The sequence below is a fragment of the Leptosomus discolor genome, chromosome 2 (genome assembly GCF_034619465.1).
Source record: "Leptosomus discolor isolate bLepDis1 chromosome 2, bLepDis1.hap2, whole genome shotgun sequence".
NCBI lineage: Eukaryota > Metazoa > Chordata > Aves > Leptosomiformes > Leptosomidae > Leptosomus > Leptosomus discolor.
Window position 1 is genome coordinate 81927378 of NC_141392.1, and position 21596 is coordinate 81948973.

Sequence of the window (21596 nt, forward strand, 5' to 3'; positions counted from 1 at the left end):
CTGTGTACTTGAAAGCCAGCATGTTTTATAGTTGCCGGCCTATGAAAACCAACATTTTATCAGGAAGCCAGTGAAAGTACAAATGCAATACAGGATTAAAAGCTTTCAAATAGAGTGCACAAACTAAAATTAGCAGTTTCAAATGGCAGTGATTTTATATCTGGATGGCATAAATTGAATTAACCAAATGTTGAAGTTCCTCAAGGTTTTACACAGTTGTTGCTGTCTTGTCATACTGTTATGCATGAAAATAGGAATCAACTCCATGTCTTGACCTCTTGCTTTGCACTTCACTGCCCGATTTCTCTCCCCAAAATAGCAATAATAAGGTGAAATAATCTCTCTGGGGAAAGTCGAAGACTCTAGGCCATATTATATTGCAGCGTGATGGAGGAGAAGCAGCTACATATGCTAACAACTAAAACCCGACTGGCTTTTTACTCTGGCCCCGAAGCCAGCTGGCACCAAATGAAAGTCTGACCTTCCAAACCAGAATGGACACGTCCCCACTGCCCGCTGGGTCCCAGGTCTGTGCTGACACCTGAAACATGCTTGGAGCAGCCTGGAGGAGTGCTAGGTGGCCTGGGTCAGTGCTGCTCTTTGATGGGGAGGTGGTGGAGTCCTTCAGCGCCACTTCCCGTAGGAGTGTGGACTTGGCCTCAGTGTCCTAGGACATGATAACCTGCTGAGAAGGAAGCCAGGAGGGGGACGAATGCCGCTGGTGCTGCCTTAAAGTCACTTCCTGACTGCTGTGTCTCTTGGTCACCTTTTCAGATGCTGGTTGATACAGCTGCAGAATGATTTTTATCCCCCCCCCAAGTTGAATTAATTTCTTTGAACACCTTGTGAAATAGTAAGGTAGTTGTTGTCTCAGGGGCAGGTTAAACAGAGGAGATCTGGAGGCATTTGTTACCTTAGACCTTCTTACGCTCCAAACCAGTGCTTCGCTTTGTGCATAGTTGAGGATCAAGGCCTGAGAATAAAGAAAAAAAAGCTGGAATACTAAACGTTCTTTTCAGTGCAGAATGCATGAGAAACAGATAACTGATAAGCATTTTAGCAGGTACAAAAGTTTATTGGAAGTTAATTGTGTTAACTGGACCATGTAAAAAAAAATACATAATGTCGAAGATTTTTAGGGTAGAGATATAGCCAGTCCGGTAAAAAATAAATCTCCTGTGATCCAATCAAGTAAAAACTGTGTGTAGGAGTTCCAATTCAGCTGAATTTGTAGAAGTGCTCTTAATATTGTTACACTTCCATAAAAGAAATTTGTATTTCTTTCTTTAACGGTTTGAAAATTTGGTTGGTTTTTTTTTGGCATTAAATTATATGCAAACCTGCCTCTTACATTATTAGTGAAACAGCTAAATCTTTACTGGATTTATTTTAATGAAATTTCACAAACTTTTACCAAGGTATTATGTATTTAGATTAAAAAGTGCTACCAAAATCACTGAAATACATTTTTATTATTGCTAGTGTGATTTAACAGCTGGAAACAAAGGGAGTGGCACTGTGTGCTCTGCTTTGAAGGCTAATGGTTATCTTGAACTACAATGGTTTCAACTTTGGTTTAAGATGTAAACAAGCTTATTTTGGCAATTGAAAGAGTTTGGATTCTGGATGGAAAGATGAACTGAGGGGTGGAAGAAACAGTTTTTTTCTTAATTTAGGATGAAAATAGTATGTGAGGTTACTTCTTCATACTTAGTGTATGAAATACATATATATGAATATTTTGAGAGCTGGGTCTGGCAGGGCCAGTTTAAATGTTGCATTAAGTGCATTATTAGCCGCTCTTACACTGAACTGGTGTAAGAAAGTTAATTTCCTAGGTACAGATCACAATGTAAAAAAACCCTAAATTAAAAAGAGACTGTCTTCACCTACTGGAGGTTTGAATATTGTAAAGATATCATTGCAATGGAAAAAACCTCATACTTAATTTGGCAAGAAAAGACAGTGAAAGAGTAAAGTAGGTTTTGCCCAATACCCCCCCCCCCCGTTTCCAAAGTTGATCTGGTCTTGTTTAAAGCCCCCCCCAAAAGGCATTTGCAACTGAATTTTTCCGAGCCATACATGTGTAATTTTTGTTCTGGCTTGAATGCAAGCGGTCTCAAAACAAAGGTGATCTACAGTTTTTCAGATTAAAAATAAAAATTCGTCAGAAGTATGCAAAGTATGAGCTTGCATTCATCTCTGCATGACCCGACACCCCACGATGTTAAGTACAGCCTTTTTTGTTGTGCATTTTTGTAGTGTGACGCTCTCTTCCTGTGCAGTCGTGCAATTATTTGTATGAACGCGTGAGTACTAAGCGCGAGATCCCTCTGCGAGCAGGATCCACTCTAATTGCTCCTCTTCTGTCTGCTGAAAGCTGGCTCTGTCGGTGGGGCTGCGTGCGCCCTGCTCGGTAAGAACGGCCGGGGTTGTGTTCCTGGCTGGCCACCCGAGCGGCTCCGGCTGCTTTGAGCTGGTTTCCTCTGAAGCGGGCAGGCTGTATTCATCTGCTCTGTATGGCACTTGGCTGTGAGCCACGGCGAGGTCTTGTGTGCTGCTCCCGTGACCTCAGGGAATGAGTTTTTCTCTGTGTCTTTTAAGTTTGGAGTGTTTGAAACGGCCTACGTGGGTGGTGTTTTTATAGCATGAAATCAAGGGTTCTGTGTCGAATGGCATGAAGATAGATTCGTTGAGAGGGGAAAGCCTGCTGAGAAGTTGTTAACAGGCTGGGTAGGACCGAGGGAGTCACACTCAATGCGGTCTTACCCATATTGGTGTTTGGGAGCAGTTCCTGGAGTGAGGTGTTCCCAAAACTGTGTCCAGGCTTTGTCTTCAGTAAGGCTGTTTGGAGCAGCTTAGGTGGCTGCGCTCTGGTCCTCCCCGTGTAGCAGGTTAGGTGTTTGCAGGAGGTGCAAATGACTGGAAGGAACTGGAAGTATGCCGTTACAGGCATACCTGCCTGGTCGACTGCTGTGCCGCATCAAATTCTTGCGAAGCTGATCCTGGAGCTTCACTTAAAACAGGTTGTGGAGGTCCCATGGCATCAGGTCCTAGGGCTGCTGCTACCTGCTCCGTGAGGATATACGACACGGCACCAAAAAATGTTTCTTGTGATTTTAAGGGACATGTGGTAAATTTGCAGTTACACATTACACAGTTATTTTTTTTCTTCTCAGATTGGAAGGCATATAGTTTTTAGAAATGATAATGAGCCTGTACAATGCATAAAATGCATGTGGACACCATCTTGTACCTGTGAAGTTCTCCAGTGCAGTTGTTAACGATGGGTTTTACCATTCGGTAACCTTCCTTTGTCTCACTTAACAGCCTTGCATGACACTTGTATAGAAAAAATACACATCTTTTCCCTAAGAAACAAACAAGGATATAATTTAAGTAATGTCTTTTTCATATTGACTTACTTTAATTTGCCTTTATTGCCAGATGAGTTCTTGTCTTACAAACTTGTCATATCTCTCCTTGAACGTCATTTTGTAATTAATTTCTTTGTGAAAATACAGAGAAAGCATACTAGGATTCTGAAATCTTACAGTAATATTTTCAGATATTACTCTAAAGGATGAACCGTTTCCTTCAGCTTAAAATATTAAGCCAGCATTGCTTCAGCTTGCTTTGCAAGGCTTAACTATATCTGCAGTTATGTAACTTTCAGTTATGTGATATTTCATGGGCATCTATTTAAACATACAACTATTATTTTTAGTTGAAATATAGACTATATAAAGACTTAAAAGATGTGGGATCAAGGTGGACAACCTTGGCAGCAATGGCCTTTGAACCAACAGCAGTGGATGCAGTCATTTCAGCACCAGCAAGATCCAAGTAAGTATATAGAAAGCTTTGTGGATTGATTATTACTTTTTTTTTTTTAATCTGTTGTTATTTGAATTTTTGAATCTTTGTTAAGAAGCTTGACTGATAATTGCTTTTTTGTAGCTGCTGTCAAGATAGTACATGTATGATGCTTTTCTGAACAACTAGGAAAACCAGAAAACATATATTGATTTCAAAAGTTTTGATGTAGTTAATATTTAATATGCAAAGTACAGGCAAGCAATCCGAGTCATCCTGGACAAATTATCAACATTTTACGAGTCATACAGATCAACATTTAGACCTCATGTACTTCTACAGAACCTGTATCCCTGACCATTCTTTAGCCAAGCTGAATCATTTATTTGAGAATATCTCCTTTTTATTCAGTGTCTGTATGGCAGAAGTACTAATGCAGATGAATACACAGGAAAAATATCACTGGAAGATGAGTATGGTGCTTGTTTCAGATTACAGCAGCAATGATCATGGTCTCGTTTGGATTTTTTTTTCCTCACAAAAAACCCCTCCATTTTAAACAATAGAACATAATATACCTTAAATGGAGAGTGAGGTGGCAGCAATTTGAAGTATCAAGAAAGATACAGAAATGGTTAAACAGAGTGGAGGTGTGTATTTCACCCGTGCAGAGTGATCAGGCACACTGGCTTTACATTGCTTTCTGTCACTTCAATTTCTGTGACTTCACTAGAGAGATTTCCTGACTTGGTAATGAGCAGAAGACATACTGGTATCTTCATCTGAGAGTGCAACTTACTTACTTTCTGGTAGGAATGGTAGTAAAGAAAAAAACGGGAGAGAACTGTAACATAAAATACCATTCCAGAAATCAGGGGTTATACAAAGAATATACATTGCAAAATGTAGTTTTGTAACTGTATCTTTCTTACACTTGAATCTTCATGAATTTAGAATTTAAGGCTATAGATATTTCTTTCTGATATCAAAATTAATTCATTTAAGAAAAAAGTGGTGGTATTACTACCACCCATTCAGTGCTAATGTGAACCTGAAATAATGTGCCTTATGGCATTTTGAACATATGCAGAGAAACTCTTACTTCAGCAAGTACGTACACTGACATTTGCTTCCAGTTTGGTTTACTGTATGCTGTGAATAAGTTTTAATGGTGCTCATGGTACTTGCTGAAGGTAAACGTTGCCCGTTTCTCTTGAGCAATGAGATATGTAATTGAGAAACAGTGTTAAACTTCAGACACGGGAATGCTAACCTTTTAAATTTCCTCTGTTTTATTTTAGGCCAGATTGACTGGGCTGCATTAGCTCAAGCATGGATTGCTCAGCGAGAAGCCTCAGGGCAACAGAGTGTAGTGGAACAACAAGGAATGATGCCAAACGGACAGGATATTTCAGGAATAGAGTCTGGTCCAAACAACCATAATAATTTTCAGGGGGATCCCAACTTCAACAGAATGTGGCAGCCAGGTTTGTTTTCCTTCCCATTCATTCCTGTTTTTTCATGCAATGAAATTTTACTTCTCTCAGACATTACTGGATGTGAATATGCCCTGTCCCTCTGGTTTCAAGATGCAAAACTACCAGAAGCATCAACTCTTTAACTGAGGATCATCACAGCTGCTACTTTCCAGTCATGTGTTCCACGGAATGGGTAACAGTACAGACACAGAAGTCTGATAACACAACTCAGTAATCTCTATATAAAATAGATAAATAGGGTTTATAATATATATATATGTTCCATCCCCGAATGTTCTAGAAAGATAAAGTGTGAATTGCAGTTATATATTTATTTCCTTGGATATTATGCGTACGTCTTACGTGTTTTCTTGCTTATCCCACTGCACTAGGAACAGCAGCACTGAAGGCAATAGGATGCCTCAGAATTAAAGGGCATCTGTTGCCCTCTCCTGTAGTGTAATACCGGCTTCTGGCATGATCTTGACACGTAGAATGAGTTCATGATATAACTGGCAGATGCTGGCTTTAAGTGTCTTAAGATCTTGAAAAACGAGATGAACAAAATTCTGTGTGTAAAGTATGTTTTTATTGCATTTCACATACTTAGTGTTTTGCCCTTTTTTGACTTACGTATCTGATTTGTCATGCGTGTAATTTTTCAGTTATTGTAAGTTAAAGTTGGTTGAACGCTTCTGTTAGTATCAATTGTTTTCAGTTTTTATAACTTCCTCAAAACTTCAGTTTTGGTGAAAAATTAATTTTCTTTTTAAAACTTCATAAAATAGCGCTGACAATAAACATGGGGTAGAGATTGGATATTTTCTGCTAAGAATTTTTCTGAAGTTGTTTTCTGAAAAGTTTGTTATGCCACCACACTATAATGCAATTTGAAAGGTCTGAGCAAGGTAGTTGGTAAACCTGCGTGCATGCCTTCTGTTGTCTTGGTGAAAGCAACACTTCATGCTTGGTTCTATTAATGACTGAAAGAATAACATCTTCAATTTTCACTGTGACTATTTGAATTTGTTTAAGTGCAATGTTTAATAAAAGTAGGCTTAAAAATGTCACGAGCGGTTCTTACATGGGCATAACAAAATGGAGGTAGCCGTCTGGTTTCACTTAAGTTTCACCTGCCTGTCCTGGGCTACAAGTTATTGTAGCCGCGTGGAAGAGTTTTAACTTTACTACATGGCCGTACAGAGAGTGCATTCTAGCTGTATTTCTGTATAGTAAGTAGAGGTTTTCACAGAAATACTGTGTCATTATTGGCAACTTTATTTTTCATATGATCCTGCGGTGGTGAGTTCTTCCTCCTATGCTTTTTCATCTGTGAGGTGAAAGAGAATAATATCTTAAGTGGTAGTTTTTGTAGATAGTTGCAGAATGGTAAAAGGGAGGAAGACATTTCGCTGATAATTATGAATGCTTGGTGCCCAAGCTTACCCAGAAAGTGCAGAAACACCTTAGATCTGGGAGTGAGAATAATCTGACACCTTTTGTTAACTGGAAACAATGTGCCAATGCATTTTGTTATCATTGGTTATATCATTCAAAGAATATGTGTTTTCCCAATTTTTTGGAGCACTGATAAAGACTGTGCTGATGCAGATGTAACTCAGCTTCCCTTAATTTAGGCAATGTCATTCCTAATGTGTGAAAGTAGTCAGAGCAGACAAACGAAATCATAGCATGCATGGCTAGACAAAGTTCTCTTCATGTGTTTACTCTGTTTCTACAAAGTTTCATCTTTTTCCATATCCTTCCAAGTTTCTTTCTGGATCCAATAAATAATACTACTAATAAAAAACCAAAATGGCAATCTGAAAACCAACTGCGTAATTAGCAGACAATTCATTTTAAAGGCGTTCACGTTCCAAAAGTAAAAACAGCATCTGTTGTGTGCAACTTGAAGTAAACTGGACAGTAAACTGTCAAATTTATGAAGAATAACTCTTATAAGCTCTGCTTAAAGAATAAAGGATTCTGTCCCTTAGAATGTTTTAGGAGTATTGACTCTGGAAAAAGATTTGATTAATCAGCTAAACATGACCTACCAGGATGACAGTGAGAGTGAAAGGAGTGGTAACAGTCTTTGAACATTTGAAAAAGAACGACAAAATAAAAAAGCTACGTTAACCCTTTTTAGTTGCTGCAGTAGTGGATCCAATTATGATGCAGATGGGAAGGACAGTAAAAATTAGAAAAACTGAAAGAATTATTAAAGGACTGGATGGAAGGTAGGAATTAACTGAACAGGCTAGGTATTAATTCTGTTACTGGTGAAAGTTAGAAGGCAGTTCTGTCACGGTCTATAAATATCTGTATAGTAGACAAATTTTTAGCCTGGTTTCCTAAGAAGACAAAGCTTATGGCCACAAGAGCTATTATTCATTCCTTAAACCCTTTTCACTCTGTTAGCCAGTTGCAGCTTATGTTTGAGGGCTTATGACTGTAGCTTATGCTCGAACCTCTGCTAGATATTGGAGAATCCGGGGAATCGTCCATTATCAAGACGTAAGACTTTGGAAAGCAGGTTTCAGGGGTTGTGCTGCTTACAAACCCATTTGCTTTCCGTAATAGGTCTGTTAAGTCTATTATGCAAAGGAATAAAATAGCTCATTACTTTGAATGTTGAAGTAGAGAAGTAAGAGCGGTTCTTTAACAGTTTACACAATTTGTAAGTGCTGTGGTGGACTGAATATCACTGGAAATTTATAAAAACCAAATTCCCAGCATGCATGTCTGTGTCTGTCCAGTTCAGCCCCCCACCATGTTTTGGCTCAGCTACAGCTATTTGTATTTCCTTCATTTACTTGAAGAAATTTTTGAGACAGTATAGTACAGTCTGTGGATTGACAATTCTTCATAACTCTATCACCTGCGTTGCTTTGAGAAACCTTATGATAAATACAAGAACATTGATTGATGACTCGTATAAATAGTCCTAACTTGGTGTTGAATTGTATTCTAAATCCTAAACAGAATGGGGAATGCCTCACCAACCCCCTCACCCACCTCCAGATCAGCAGTGGATGGCTCCAACCCCAGGTCAAATGGAAGTTGTTCCTCCATCTGAAGACAGCAACAGTCAGGACAGTGGGGAATTTGCTCCTGACAACAGGCATATATTTAACCAGAACAATCACAACTTTGGGGGACCTCCCGATAACTTTGCAATGGGGCCAGTGAACCAGTTTGACTATCAGGTGAAACATATTTGTTGCTTTAATATTGTAGACGCGCAGAGTCCCTTCCGTGGATGTGTTCCTCTAATTCATCTAGCGGCGACTTTCATTCTTCAGTTCTACAAACATCTACAGAATCTGTTATCTGCTAAGATACATTTTTACCAAACTTTACAGAAGAGACTTTAGAATTTTCAGTTGTGTTGTGAGGCGAAAGAGTTTTTTTCTATACTAGTAATGAGAAATGGTTGTTGTCTGCAATATTAAAATGAATCACTGTGTTCCAGTATATAAAATAACATTATGCAGTTTTGTGTTTAAAACAAAAAAAGGAGCAGGAAACAGAAGTTGAGAAATACATACTTAAATACACTAGATAATGAACAGTCCGGTATTTGCAGGGAGATAGACTGGATGATCCATTGATCCTTTCCATATCTATCTACTGTGATTCTTTGAATAAAAATGGTATTTCTAAAAAAAAATCCACATCCACTTTTTTCTTCATTCTGGCATGTAAGTTGCATAGCATAATAAATCTGTAGGTGGTTTTAGCACTAATAATAGCAGGGGGCATCGCGCAGATCTTTAAACACAAAGAAGTTTGGGATCTTCCCCCTCTTTTCAGTATTTTTCTTTCAAAACTCTTGACATAAATGACAAACTGTACCTGTTAAAACACCCACCTCCTGTTCATAAACAAACCAAAGGGCAGACGGGCAGAAATGTGTTTCTATCTTCTGGCCTACTTTTTCTCTATTATTAAATTCTCTTGTTCAGCAAAATTGTTAGGAAATGAACCAGTATTTTCAAATACACTAGCTTAGTATAATTTCCTTTGTTTACTATTGTGGGACCAACTCTTAAAATTAATTTCTCTAAGTACAGCAGAAAACTTGTTTTATAGTGAATAACAGAAGGATGCTTGGCCTGAAATTGTAGTGGAAGAGTGCTTCTACCACTAGTGACTTAAATAGATAGTCAATAGAATATAATAAAAAAATATTTGATGCCGTAACTTTCTTCCTAAACAGTGTCCTCTTAAATAGTTTTATTAGGCATTTCTGGGCAGAAAATATTAAAACTAAAAACCCCTCATGTATGCCTCAAGACTTGTAACTTTTCGATTGTATACAGCTTGCTCAGAACCCAGGGTCTGTACTAAACTTACATATTTATATATTTAATATTTTAGTCAGCTGTACTAATAACATCCGTGAATGATTACTGGAAAGCGCACAGTGCAAAATTCTTGTGTAATAAAAGCTTGAACTTTTCATTTTTGTCCTCATGTTGTAGTTACAAGGAAAGATGCTAATGTAGCTAGAGTTTTAAACCTTAATTTTGTATACTCTTCATTTAACTGCATGCTCTGATGATAAGCTGACAAGGAACTGCTGGAGATAGATGGTGATTATAGGGCTTAATGTTTAGCACAATATGAAAGGCGATTGGTTGAAGCCCTTTCAGCTTCGTTAGTATCCCTGCTTAAATCTAAGTTTACTCATTAAATATTTAAGGAAAACTTGTTTCTTGGGGACCGCAGAAAAGGAGATTGAGAGATCTCAGTAGCCTAGAAATCGTGGATTCCTACTTGCATGGATTTCTGTAGACCGACTTGCGCACATGCTGTATTTAGTGTTACATGTGAAGAAAAATAAACTGCATTACTCTTTCAGCATGGGGCTGCTTTTGGTCCACCTCAAGGTGGATTTCATCCACCTTATTGGCAGCCAGGACCACCAGGGCCGCCAGGTCCACCAGCACCTCCTGCACCTCCTCAAAATCGAAGGGAAAGACCCTCATTCAGAGACCGACAGCGTTCACCTATTGCGATGCCTGTGAAGCAGGAGCCTCCACAGATTGGTACATGTTAACCACTCCTTAATGAAAAAACGTAAAAGCTGTGTTTTGAAAAGAATTGCAAAATTTGAAGCCTTTTTTTTTTTTTTTTTTAATAAAGTAAAAAAGAAGGGAAAGAAAAAGCTATTGTAAATGGGTTTTTTCCCCACAATCAAATGTATGGCTTGTTTGTATTGGGGTGGAGGGTTTGCTTCTTTGTTCTTAGTTTGGTTTTGTGGTTTGTGTTTTTTTTTTTTCTTGTTTGGGGGGAAGGGTTTTTTCATCTTACAAAACTGTAAACCTTGCTTACGTAGATGCTGTGAAGCGTAGAACTTTGCCTGCTTGGATTCGTGAGGGCCTGGAAAAGATGGAACGAGAAAAACAGAAAAAATTGGAAAAAGAAAGGATGGAACAGCAACGTTCACAGATGTCTAAAAAGGAAAAAAAGGAAAGTGAGGAGGCTGAAGAAGGAGATGGCCCACGGTTACCTCAGAAAAGTAAATTTGTAAGTAGAAGGGTTTGCTTTTTGCTCAGGTTTGTATTTCCGGAAAGGTATCAATTTTTTGGTCTCTTCAAAAGAGAGACTGTCTATTCCTGGTTATCTCTTTGTTTCTGTTGCTTAAAGTAAAGCTAAGCTGCTTTGTTGATATTTACTTGGTGTTTTGAAGTTGATAATGTCTGAGAGGTAAAAGTGTATTATTTGATCTGTAGTAGCAAAGAAACAACAATGAAATTTGGCTTTTTCTGTGTTTTGGGAACATAGGTGGTCTTTGAAGGTTTGAATTCTGAATCAGTAGCTGAACAAATACAGATACCTGTATTTGCTGAACTGAGCCCATTTAGGAAGCCTTGTGCTGCCTTCACTTTAGCAGTTACCTTATTTGTTTGCCGTTTTGAGTACCTGTCTGGCAGTGAAATGACAGCATTTTTTTTATTTACTCATCTCATGTGGGTAGAGAGGTACCTGCATGTTTATTAGGAGGGGAGAAAAGAAATAGAGGCTTATGATAACTGTAATACAGATTTCAGGATAAAGTAAATCACGTTGACTGTCATAAATAGAAACTAATGAGTTCTAAATGGAGGTTTTTCCTGAAATGTACGATGCTGTTGTTGTAGGACAGTGATGAGGAAGATGAAGATGCTGAAAACACAGAAGCTGTAAGCGTTGGGAAAATCAGCAGGAGTCCATCTCCCGCTCCTCAGGAGGAGCAAAGTGAACCAGAAATGACAGAAGAAGAAAAGGAGTATCAAATGGTATTAATAATGTAGTTCTCACTAAGTATTTCTGTCAGTTTGCTCATTTTTCAGGCATAAGAAAGTAAACCCACTCTTTCTCTGCTTGATACTGTCAATAGAGGGATAGTACATATCCTACAGTAAAGTAGGGTTATATTTGTATGTCTCTCTGTAATGCTGTCTTTCTCACATAGAGAAGGATATAGGTTATATAACTCATATTTAGCACAATAGTGAAAGAATATAATGACTGTAATCTCTACATTGATCGTTATTAATTCTATGGTTTGGCTTAACTTGTCACATTCCTGAAAGCTTTTAATGATTAAATGCACCCGTCTGAAATCTATCCTTCCACCTCTCTTCCTGAAAGGGAATTTAAGAAACGTATTCTTGCAAGGAAGTGCTAGAAACCTAAGTCCTAGACCAGCAACAATTTCACTGTGTCTGCAGAAACTTCGTACTTTGAAATCGTAGTTGTATGCTAATGGTACAACTGCAGCCTTGTGAATGAAGGCCCTGAATTCTGAAAAGTTTGATGAATGTATTTTTTGCACAGCACATGGCCAGACTGAGCAGCTTAGAGAACTAGCTACCAACATTGCAATTTTTATAGTAAATATGTAATAATAGAATGCTACGTAAGTAACTTCTGATGATTTTTGCAGGATTGGGGTCAGTGAGACAGCATACCAGACAGAAATGACCTTTTCATTTTTTTGAAAGAATTAAATGGGATCAGTCGTATCTAAGTACATTTCTGATTTACATACTCATTTGTTGTTTCATCTTTGACATTAGGAATCAGTGCCCTGGATAGCTGTGTGTAATACACATGGATACAGTTCACAGTCAAAATACAAACTGTTCTGAAAGTTTTGAAATTGGGTCAAATTTAAACAGTTTCAGACTTAGGGTTTTAAATCATGTCTGTTGAAGTCATTAAATAAATAGGGCAGGAGAGTACTTTCATAGCTACCAAAAGAAGTGAAGCTCTATGGATATAATTTGAGTGCACATTTATTCAAGAGGTTTTGGCCTTTAATTGCATATACAATCTTCTTCAGATGATGCTGACAAAAATGCTGCTGACAGAGATTCTCTTAGATGTCACAAATGAAGAAATTTATTACGTGGCCAAAGATGTTCACCGTAAAGCAACTAAAGGTATGCCGTTTTTTGGGGATTTTTTTATTTTGTTAGTTTCTTCTGTGAATATTCTATATTTGCATGTCTCTAGAACATTTAACCTCCATAGTTATCCCCCAAGAACAATTCCAGTATAATGCATCCAACTTGGTAGAGATCAAATCCAGTAATCATGTACTGTTGTCCTGTGCAGTGTATTGTGAGTTACTTCAGTTACCCATTTCTTTCATACAGTTCATTTTAGTTAAAATGGTACCTGTGTGTCAATGGCTCTTGAGTTGAGGCTGTTTCTTAATGCTATCATCTTTATCTCAAGTTCTTAGCTGTTCAGAAGTGAAAAGAGACGAGCTTTTGAGTCCTCAATTAGTAATTCATTTGCTTTCACTATTAACATGTATTGTACTTACATAATAGCTTTTTTTAACATAACTGAGTTAATCTAAATATGTAACTACTGAAACTTATGTGCAGATGCTGTAACTTGGAAAGTGATTCATGAGTATATATTTTTTTTTTCTGTTCACTGTTAATTTGCAGTTAAATTCTAAATCTTCGTGGTCAGAAAATCTAGAAGTGGTTTTAAATGGATGATGCGTTTTTAATGTTTCTTCTCTCCCTCCAAAGAACAGCAATAGTAGTAGATTTAACAATACCATAGACTCATGACTATGAAATCGTGGCTATTTGTGTTAACATGTTGTTCCTGTTGTTGATGTGATACAAAGCTCCTGCAAAACAGCTGGCACAGTCCAGTGCACTGGCTTCCCTCACTGGACTCGGTAAGTATGTTCCTTATTTTTGAGAGGGCTTAAAGGGGGAGTTTCACTCTTGCCTTGCATTTCTAGAAATTGCATTTTGAAACTAGATTTTAATTGTCCAGGCGTATGGGTCACTTTCCGATAACTTTATCATTATCAGCACCTTTGTTTGTTCCACAGGTGATTCTGCTGATATAAGTGGGATGGTTTTTGAAGTAAAGGACTAGTCAGTGTGAGTTAGTGTATGGGAATCTTGCCCTAATTTTGAAATACCTAAAAACTTTAGATAAATTTGCTTTCCAAAGTATGATTGTTTCAGAAGCGCGCTGCAGTCTTCAGAAGGAGGAATACTGTTTTATATTTTTCTCCTATTTTGATCCATCCAAACAAGAAGGGGAAGTTGATAGAAGAGTAATGTGGAAGTCTATAAATAAAAACATTATAATGTTTGGAATTATTATTTTATTGAAAAGCTACTTAAGCACAGAGGCTCCCATATCATACCAGAAACAACACAGGAAAAAGAGATAGAAATTCCAGCTTGAGACACGACAGCAAAAGATCTTTCCCAACATGCTTTTTATCATCTAAAACATACTACAGCAGTGTCAGTGATCAGTTATGTGTTCGTTACGTGGAATGCCGATGGATTAGGTTGAATGTTATCATCGCGAGTATTCACGTGTTTTAAAACTAACTCAATAAAGGTAGTAAGAACCTCAGACTAAAAGAAAGTGAAATACCTCCGTGTCAGATGTTTAAATTGACTTTATCTTTCTTATCAGTCCAGTAGTTATTAATATCTCTAGGGGAGAAGAATGTCCATTTCTGTTCCATCTCCGTACCCGTCAAAGTGCAGTGTTTTCTAAATCAGTATAGAGAAAGTGATATGGCATTCAGAATTTCTGTAGCCTTGGACTGCGGAGGCGGCTGAAGTCATTTCAGAGATGTCTTCTGGGAGAGGTCCCAGGCATCTTCTGTCCGGTTGCTGATACAGAGGCAGGCACTGTTACGATCTCCGCAGGGAGCTTTTTTGCCCTTCCATACAATGGAGAAAGTACCATGAGCACAGTGGTTGCTTGCTGAAAATAGATGAGCTGTTCCAGACAGTGAGCATCAATGCAGATATGGGGGCCTTGATCACACCAGTCAAACAACATTGGCACTTGCCAGAATCAAGTGACTTCTTCAGAGAAGAGGAAGTGAAGGAAGGGCAATGTTACTCTCCTCTTTGCCCCACAGAAATATTAAGAACAAAGCTTAATCTTTCCTCGTGATAGACTGGACTTTATGCACGCAGGTGGACTGGGTGGTTATGGATCAGGAGACAGTGAAGATGAGAGGAGTGACAGAGGCTCTGAATCATCTGATACTGATGATGAGGAATTACGACACAGAATCAGGCAAAAACAGGAAGCATTTTGGAGAAAAGAGAGAGAACAGCAACTACTACTAGAAAAACAGCTAGAAGGTAAATCATAAAATGTCGTCTTACTGTGCTGCTGTATATGGAGTTTACTGCTTAGTGTATGTAAATTCGTGGGAGAGAATACGCATTTTAAGCCAAAAAGTATGAAGCTAAATTTAGAAATAATGTTCTTTAATTAAAAAGTTTTAACACAAAGATGTTTGAGCTACTTGATCAAAATGGGGTTTGCTTTTCTTTGTAATAAGAAAAAAATCAATTTGGTGTCTCTCAAACTATTCTACTTCAGTGTTAAAAGAGCAGACGTCATGCATATCTATCTATATGCTGTAGATACTGTACTATATAAATAATAGTGCTGCTTCATATACATAATAAATATAAATACATATTTTAATATATTTTAAATATATATAAATATAAAAATGCATGTGTATGGATAATGTATTTTTAAAAAATTATTAGTATCTCAGTTGTCACTGGGGGATAAATTTCACCTTTCTGCACCAGACTGCAGTTTATATAAACTTGATTCCTTAAAGTTGTATACTCTTAAGTATATGACGCACATTTCATGTCATCTGAAAAATTTGCTTTTCTGTTACATAACCTTGAGCAGCGCGCGTTTCAGAATGTGCAGTGGGAGGCTGCAGTTTCTTTGAACTTGCTGTTCTCAGGTGTAGTTGATGTTTGTTTCCATATGCTGAATCTTCACAACCATGGTTTTATACCTAATACCGGGGAAAGATTTTTGAACCCAGTCAGTTCACACTTAGCCTCTGAGAAGGTGGCAGGCTTGATTTTAAAACGGTAAAAATAAATGTGTGATTTACTCATGCTTCGCCGTACAAGGTAAGGTTTGTCCTTCTGTACCAATAATGTAGGTCAGAAAGGTATCACAGTCACCTTTCACTGCTGAGGAGCAGTGTAGATCAACAGATGAATACAGTGGTAAGAAGTCGTGACCTAAGTTCCGAAGCTGGAGGAGAAAGAAAGTGCTATTATGATAGCATATTTTTGTCTTGTTTAAAGGTGGATGATTTCCTCCTTTTTATTTTAAAGGCCTGGAAATAAGACATACGGATCCCTTAGGAAAAGGCTGAACTACCTGAACTTTTGGTTTCCTTAATATTCTTGTGTCTCTCAGAGTGTTTTAAGATTTATGTATAAAAGGATAGTGGCAGAGTGGTGTCTATGACCTCTGTGTTAGTGCAGGAAGCCAGATGCCAGTTTGGGGACATCTCCATGGGGTTATTTGCAGAAATACAAAGAAGCTGATTCTATATATCCAAAATAACAAAGAATACTAAACACAGGATCTTATTTGTAGTGGGGTTTAGGAAAGGCAGAAGATTTCTAATGTACAATACAGCATCTTCTATCATATGCTGGCTTCTGCCTGCATTACCCAATAAGTCAGGGACCAGATGGAATTGTTTTCTGGAATTGTTTTCTGGGTTAGATTTGACCATCAGTTGGTGTTTGGATCACTCTGCATTTCCAGATGCAGTTTTATTCCCTAAGCTATTTCAGGAACTGATGGCCCACATCAAAAGGCCATTTTTTGGCTAAAAAATGTTGTATGTCAGTTATTTTTTCTCTGGGTTCAATTTAAAATGGGAAGGGGAGATAAACTTGGCCAGTGATGCAAAGGATCCTAGGTTGAGTAGGAATAAGGAAAACCTTTTTAAAGTTGGAAACTTCTGGAAAATGCTCGGAGGATCTGAATGTCTTTGTTTTGCTACATGAAAATCTTGGCCTGATACTCATTATGTTACTGTCAAGAAACGTATTTTTAATTCTTTTGTTGTTTTCTTACCATGTTTATAGTATTTGCTGACTACCAAGCTTGCATATAATCTCAACTGACATTAACTTCTTGCTTTGTAAGAGTTTCACCATCTAGCTGTTAAATGCTGTCATCTTAACTTTTGAGCTGAGTCTTAAAGAATTATCTACAAGTCTCCTTTTTAATGCTATTCCTCCCTTCCTTGGAATTCATTGGCTATCAAACCTGTTAAAAAGAAGGAAAAATGTAAATTGCTTGTACGATTTAGGACCAATCTAAGTTATCCCTGGAAAGTGCCATCAACCTGATATTTTCTTTCAAAAAATAAACATGCGTCACTACAGCAGAAGGTACTCCTCAAAGACTTTTTTGGGTGGCGAGGCCTACAAAGCATACAGGTATGGCTAACGTTGTTGTGAGGTTGAGAGGCCACCCATGCGCTGTGTGGGAAGTAGAACTTCTTCCGACCGGCCAGTGATGACTCAAACCCAGATGAACGGGGCTGGAAGGAAGGCAGGAAGCGTAGGTACTGCTAAAGGAGCGTTGTAGGAAGGAGATGGGGGGAATCAGGTGTGTCAGGAGGTTGCAGGAGGAAAAAGTATGTGTGTATAGATGAATTTGGGAATTCCAGGATATTCGTTTGAGAACTTCATCTTAAACCACTGAAACATGAAATAACATCAAGGACTTCTAAAAGCGTCTGGGTCGTGCATTTTTGCTAAAGGAGGACAACTTTTCAAGAATTATAAAAACAAAAAAAAAAAGACAAGTTGTTTCGTAGGTAGTTGGTATGATGGCAGACAGTGTTATTAATTATTTATTAATATTAATTATATTAATTATAAGTCCTACGAAAGGTGCTTGGAAATTTGGTTTTGCCGAAAGTAACAGCATGGAAATTGTTGACTGACTACTCCAAATTAATTGCATTTTTCTTTTGTATACTTTTTTTTTTTTTTCCCAGAAGAAAAGCTACAAAATGAAAAAGTTTCAAAGGAGATGAATGAATTTATCAACAGAGAACAAAACAGTAACTCAGCATCACAGGAGGCAAAAGAAATTGAAGCAGATATGGTTCATGAAAAGAAAAGATCTCCAAATGCAATCGCACCTGATACAGAACTCAAAAAAGAGGGTAAAGAGAGGACAGGAAGGAGCGGGTCAAGAAGCTCTAGCAGTGGTAGCACTAGCAGCAATAGCAGAAGCAGTAGCAGTAGCAGCACCGTATCTAGTTCATCCTATAGCACTAGCTCAGGTAGTAGTCGCAGCTCTTCGCGTTCTTCCTCTCCTAAGAGGAAGAAGAGACACAGTCGCAGCAGGACGCCCTCACATAAGGTTAGGCGCAGCAGAAGCAGGAGTTACTCCCACCGAAACAGGAGAGAGAGGAGTAGGAGCAGGGAGAAAATAAGGGAGAGGAGAAGATCTAGTAGAAATCGCAGTGCTGAAAGAGGGGAGAGGCGAAGAAATCGGAGTCCTTCTCGAGAGAGAAGCTGGGATAGGCGCAGAAGCAGTAGCCGTTCAAGAGACAGGCGAGCTAACCGTGCGAGCCGCAGCAGAAGCAGGGATAGGCGTAAAACTGAAGACCAGCGTAGAAGCCCTACTGGAAATAGGCACAAACATAAAAGCGAGGGTAAAGATCAAGAAAGGAAGAAGGAGCAGGGAGGAGGTGTAGATAAAGACAGGAAAAAGAACAGAGAAAGGGACAGAGACCAGGAGAAAAGGAAAGATAAGCCCAAAAAAGAGGAAAAAGAAAGTAAGGCTGGCAATCATGACGACAGTAGATTAAAGAGAAAAAGAGACAGCGAAAGAACTTTCTCTCGCAGTGATTCAATATGTGTGAAAATAATAAGACAGGATTCCAGACAAGAAAGCAAAAAAATCACCACCAAAGATAGCAAAAAACGGTCAGGCTCCGAATCTAGTGCAAGGAGTAGTTCTGAATCACCCGGAAGCAGTAAAGAAAAGAAGGCTAAGAAATCGAAGCATATTCGGTCATGCTCCATGGAGAAATCTCAAAGGTCTGGTAAGAAGGCAAGCCGCAAACACAAGTCTAAGTCACGATCAAGGTAGTATACTTTTTAAGTATTTTGTCTGACTTTTTTTTTTTTATTATTTTTTGATACTCGTCTTCATGTGTACGGCATATGAACTTTTTTTTAATAAAGTATGGTATTTATTAAATTTTTTGTCTTAGGCAAAAGTAACTTTGGAAAGTATTTTAAAACTATTAATTACTAAGCCTAAAGTGTGTGTGGGTGTGGGGGCCTTTTATTTTTTCCAATTAACTTTTCCCCCCTTTTCCTTTATTTTTCAGATCAACAACTCCTCTTCGTCGTAAACGCTGAGGAATTTATGGCACCAGTGCTATGACGTTTAAAAATTCCATGAGTTATAAAAGGCTTGTCTCATTATAGAGGCACATTGTGGCTATGTAGGTGAAACCAGAATCCTTTTTTTATCTGTAAATAGGTGTATTTTTTCCAAATGCTGCTCAGAATTAAATACCTAATAGGATTTCTTTGTATTACATTTTTTTCAAGAACGGTAGTGCTTATTGAGAATATAAACCAGGCCATTCTCTTTCAGCTGTAATGTTCTTAAAATTACTATTGAATGTACTGTGATGTCAATAAAGCTCTTTAGTTCATTTTTTGTTTAAAGTTCTTGCACCTGAATTTTGTGTTAAATTGTAGAAAGTACTTTAAAAAAAAAGAAAAAGGCAGCTTTTTTTGGTATAACAAATTTTTAAAGTACTTGAAAAAGATTTTAACGTAAAACACTTGTCAAAATATGTAAACCATGGACACGATGAGATTCGTCCATTGGGGGGTGTGGAAGAACAAAGACAAGACATCTTACTTTTTCTTTAGATATGTGTAATAGATTTTAAATAACCTTTTTATTTGGACTAGCAAGTAATATATGCTGTGTGTGTAAAATGTGGGTCACTGTAATACAAGCTATACTTAAACAGACTGAACCCCATTAGGAATATGTGTGACCAAGCGATCTTGTGTGACAGTGTTAAGCTCTGGAACTATATTCCTCACCCAGTTTTCAGAGGGAACTTTCTGGATGTTCAGGGATATTACAGGAACAAGACTCAGTATTTTAGATGTTTTTATGGAATATATTTATAAATGGCACTCAGTACACGTTAGAAAACTGACAATAGGTTAACTTTACATTTTGGCACATGCATTAAGAGTGTAGTAAACATTAAAGCTGGTTATTTTTGTTAGTGTTACGAGAATTGTGATTCCTGTTAAGCTAATACATTGATTAGACAGCAATGTAACTAAATTCGTGGTTGTAATATCACCATAAAGTGAAAGAGGTCACTGGTTACCTCCTCCTTCAGGAGATGAGCTATTGCTGTTAGTGACAAGAGTGTCAAATAATACTGGTTAAAAAAAAAAGGCAAAACAACAAGACACAGCCCTAGGACAGCGACTTCCAGTAATTCAGGAAAAGATTGGAGATCTGTGCCTAGAAGGTCTGGTATGATACCAGTTGTGAAAAAGATAAAAGGCTTAACATCAAAGTAAGATCTCTTTGATGGCCGTAGCTTCTAAGAAAAAATACACTAGTACAGGCAACTTGCAAAGCATGTCTTCATGAACAGATTAATCCATTTAACTAAAATTAGAATTCAGCTATGCAGCATTTTTGCCAGTGTAATTCTTTTAATAAATTAGATGCAGAAGTAAACTGCTTCAGTGCAAAGAATCACAGTTTAACTCTACGTTTATTAAGCAAGCTAGTGGCTGGTGAATACATGCATGTTTACAAAAACACTGTTACAGACAAATAATTAGTCTGTTATAAATAGCATACGCCCCCAGTTAGCTCCTTTTACATAGAGTAAGCAGTCATACCTTTTGGCAGAATAAGGCATAATTTGCAACACACTACTTTTACTTGCATTGCTGTGGATGTAAATACTGACGACAGCTGGATCCAACCTCAGTACACTATTGGCTCTTGGTGAAAGTGAGGATTTTTTGAAAGGTAGCGTAACAGTTCAGATGTCTTAGAAGGGTGTCTGTTGAGAGAGAGAAAAAAATTAAATTTAAGAAAAGCTATTGAGGAATACAGTTTCCATGGTGCATTGAAATTGATTTTCAGTTCAGATTTTATATTCTCTGTCTAATAACAAAAAAGATTGTGTATGAAAAGCTTTATATACTCTGCCAACAACTGGAATTCTGTCACTTCCTGTAAATATGAAAATTATTTTTTAACACAAATGCACTTATATGGGTAGTGACTGTATGCCAATAAAAAGAGCATACGATCTCTGTATTTAACCGTTTCAGAAATCTTACTAAACAGCATACTCAGCACACCAGTAATTGAAAATACATTGGTACTGTGTCAGCTTCACATACGTTAGACTTCTTTGTGTTTTAGTAACTCCCTTACGAATGTTTTTCAATGGTAAAGGCTAAAATAACATCCAGTCTCTAATTCCGTACATCTGAAGTGATCTTAAATTAAAAAATATAAAAGTGGGAATGTATCATTTTGGAGAAATCGGAATTGGGTTCTTGCTCTATTCTTTTACATTTTTAAGTAAACACTGCAAGAGTATTTCAGTGCACTGCAGGAGAGCAAGGAATACAATTTTGAATGCAGCAACATGACAGCTGGAGGCAGCTCCCGTGAAAAATTTTTTTATTAAATAAGGGATGGTGTGGAATCAAGTGAAAAATGGTTTCTGTGAAAACTGAAGATGAATACAACAAAACCAATGTCAGTATGTACCACAAGGTACCCATTCTGCTGTCTAAGAACAGGAACCGGCTGTGGGAGGGGATAGGCCAAAAAAGAGTTGTTGGGTAAAATACCGTAAATTTAAAGGTTGAGCAACTACACACTTTTTGAAATATAGTATAATAACTGGTTTGG

At 37.8% G+C, this 21596-nt stretch overlaps 1 protein-coding gene across 2 annotated transcripts in view; it reads left to right on the forward strand.

Annotated features, from left to right (window-relative positions):
• PNISR (PNN interacting serine and arginine rich protein) overlaps positions 1–20990 on the forward strand; it is a 30078-nt gene extending 9088 nt beyond the window's left edge. The window contains exons 2-12 of one of the 2 annotated variants that reach the window (XM_086482450.1): positions 3728–3846; positions 5118–5303; positions 8280–8503; positions 10162–10348; positions 10639–10829; positions 11444–11581; positions 12631–12730; positions 13438–13491; positions 14771–14941; positions 17650–18751; positions 19000–20990. In XM_086482450.1, the coding sequence (XP_086338576.1) occupies positions 3759–3846; positions 5118–5303; positions 8280–8503; positions 10162–10348; positions 10639–10829; positions 11444–11581; positions 12631–12730; positions 13438–13491; positions 14771–14941; positions 17650–18751; positions 19000–19030 (2472 nt within the window). In that variant the 5' untranslated portion in view covers positions 3728–3758 and the 3' untranslated portion in view covers positions 19031–20990. The remainder of the gene's footprint in view (positions 1–3727; positions 3847–5117; positions 5304–8279; positions 8504–10161; positions 10349–10638; positions 10830–11443; positions 11582–12630; positions 12731–13437; positions 13492–14770; positions 14942–17649; positions 18752–18999) is intronic. The other variant, XM_086482451.1, reaches the window with a different exon arrangement.
• Positions 20991–21596: the final 606 nt, after the last annotated feature.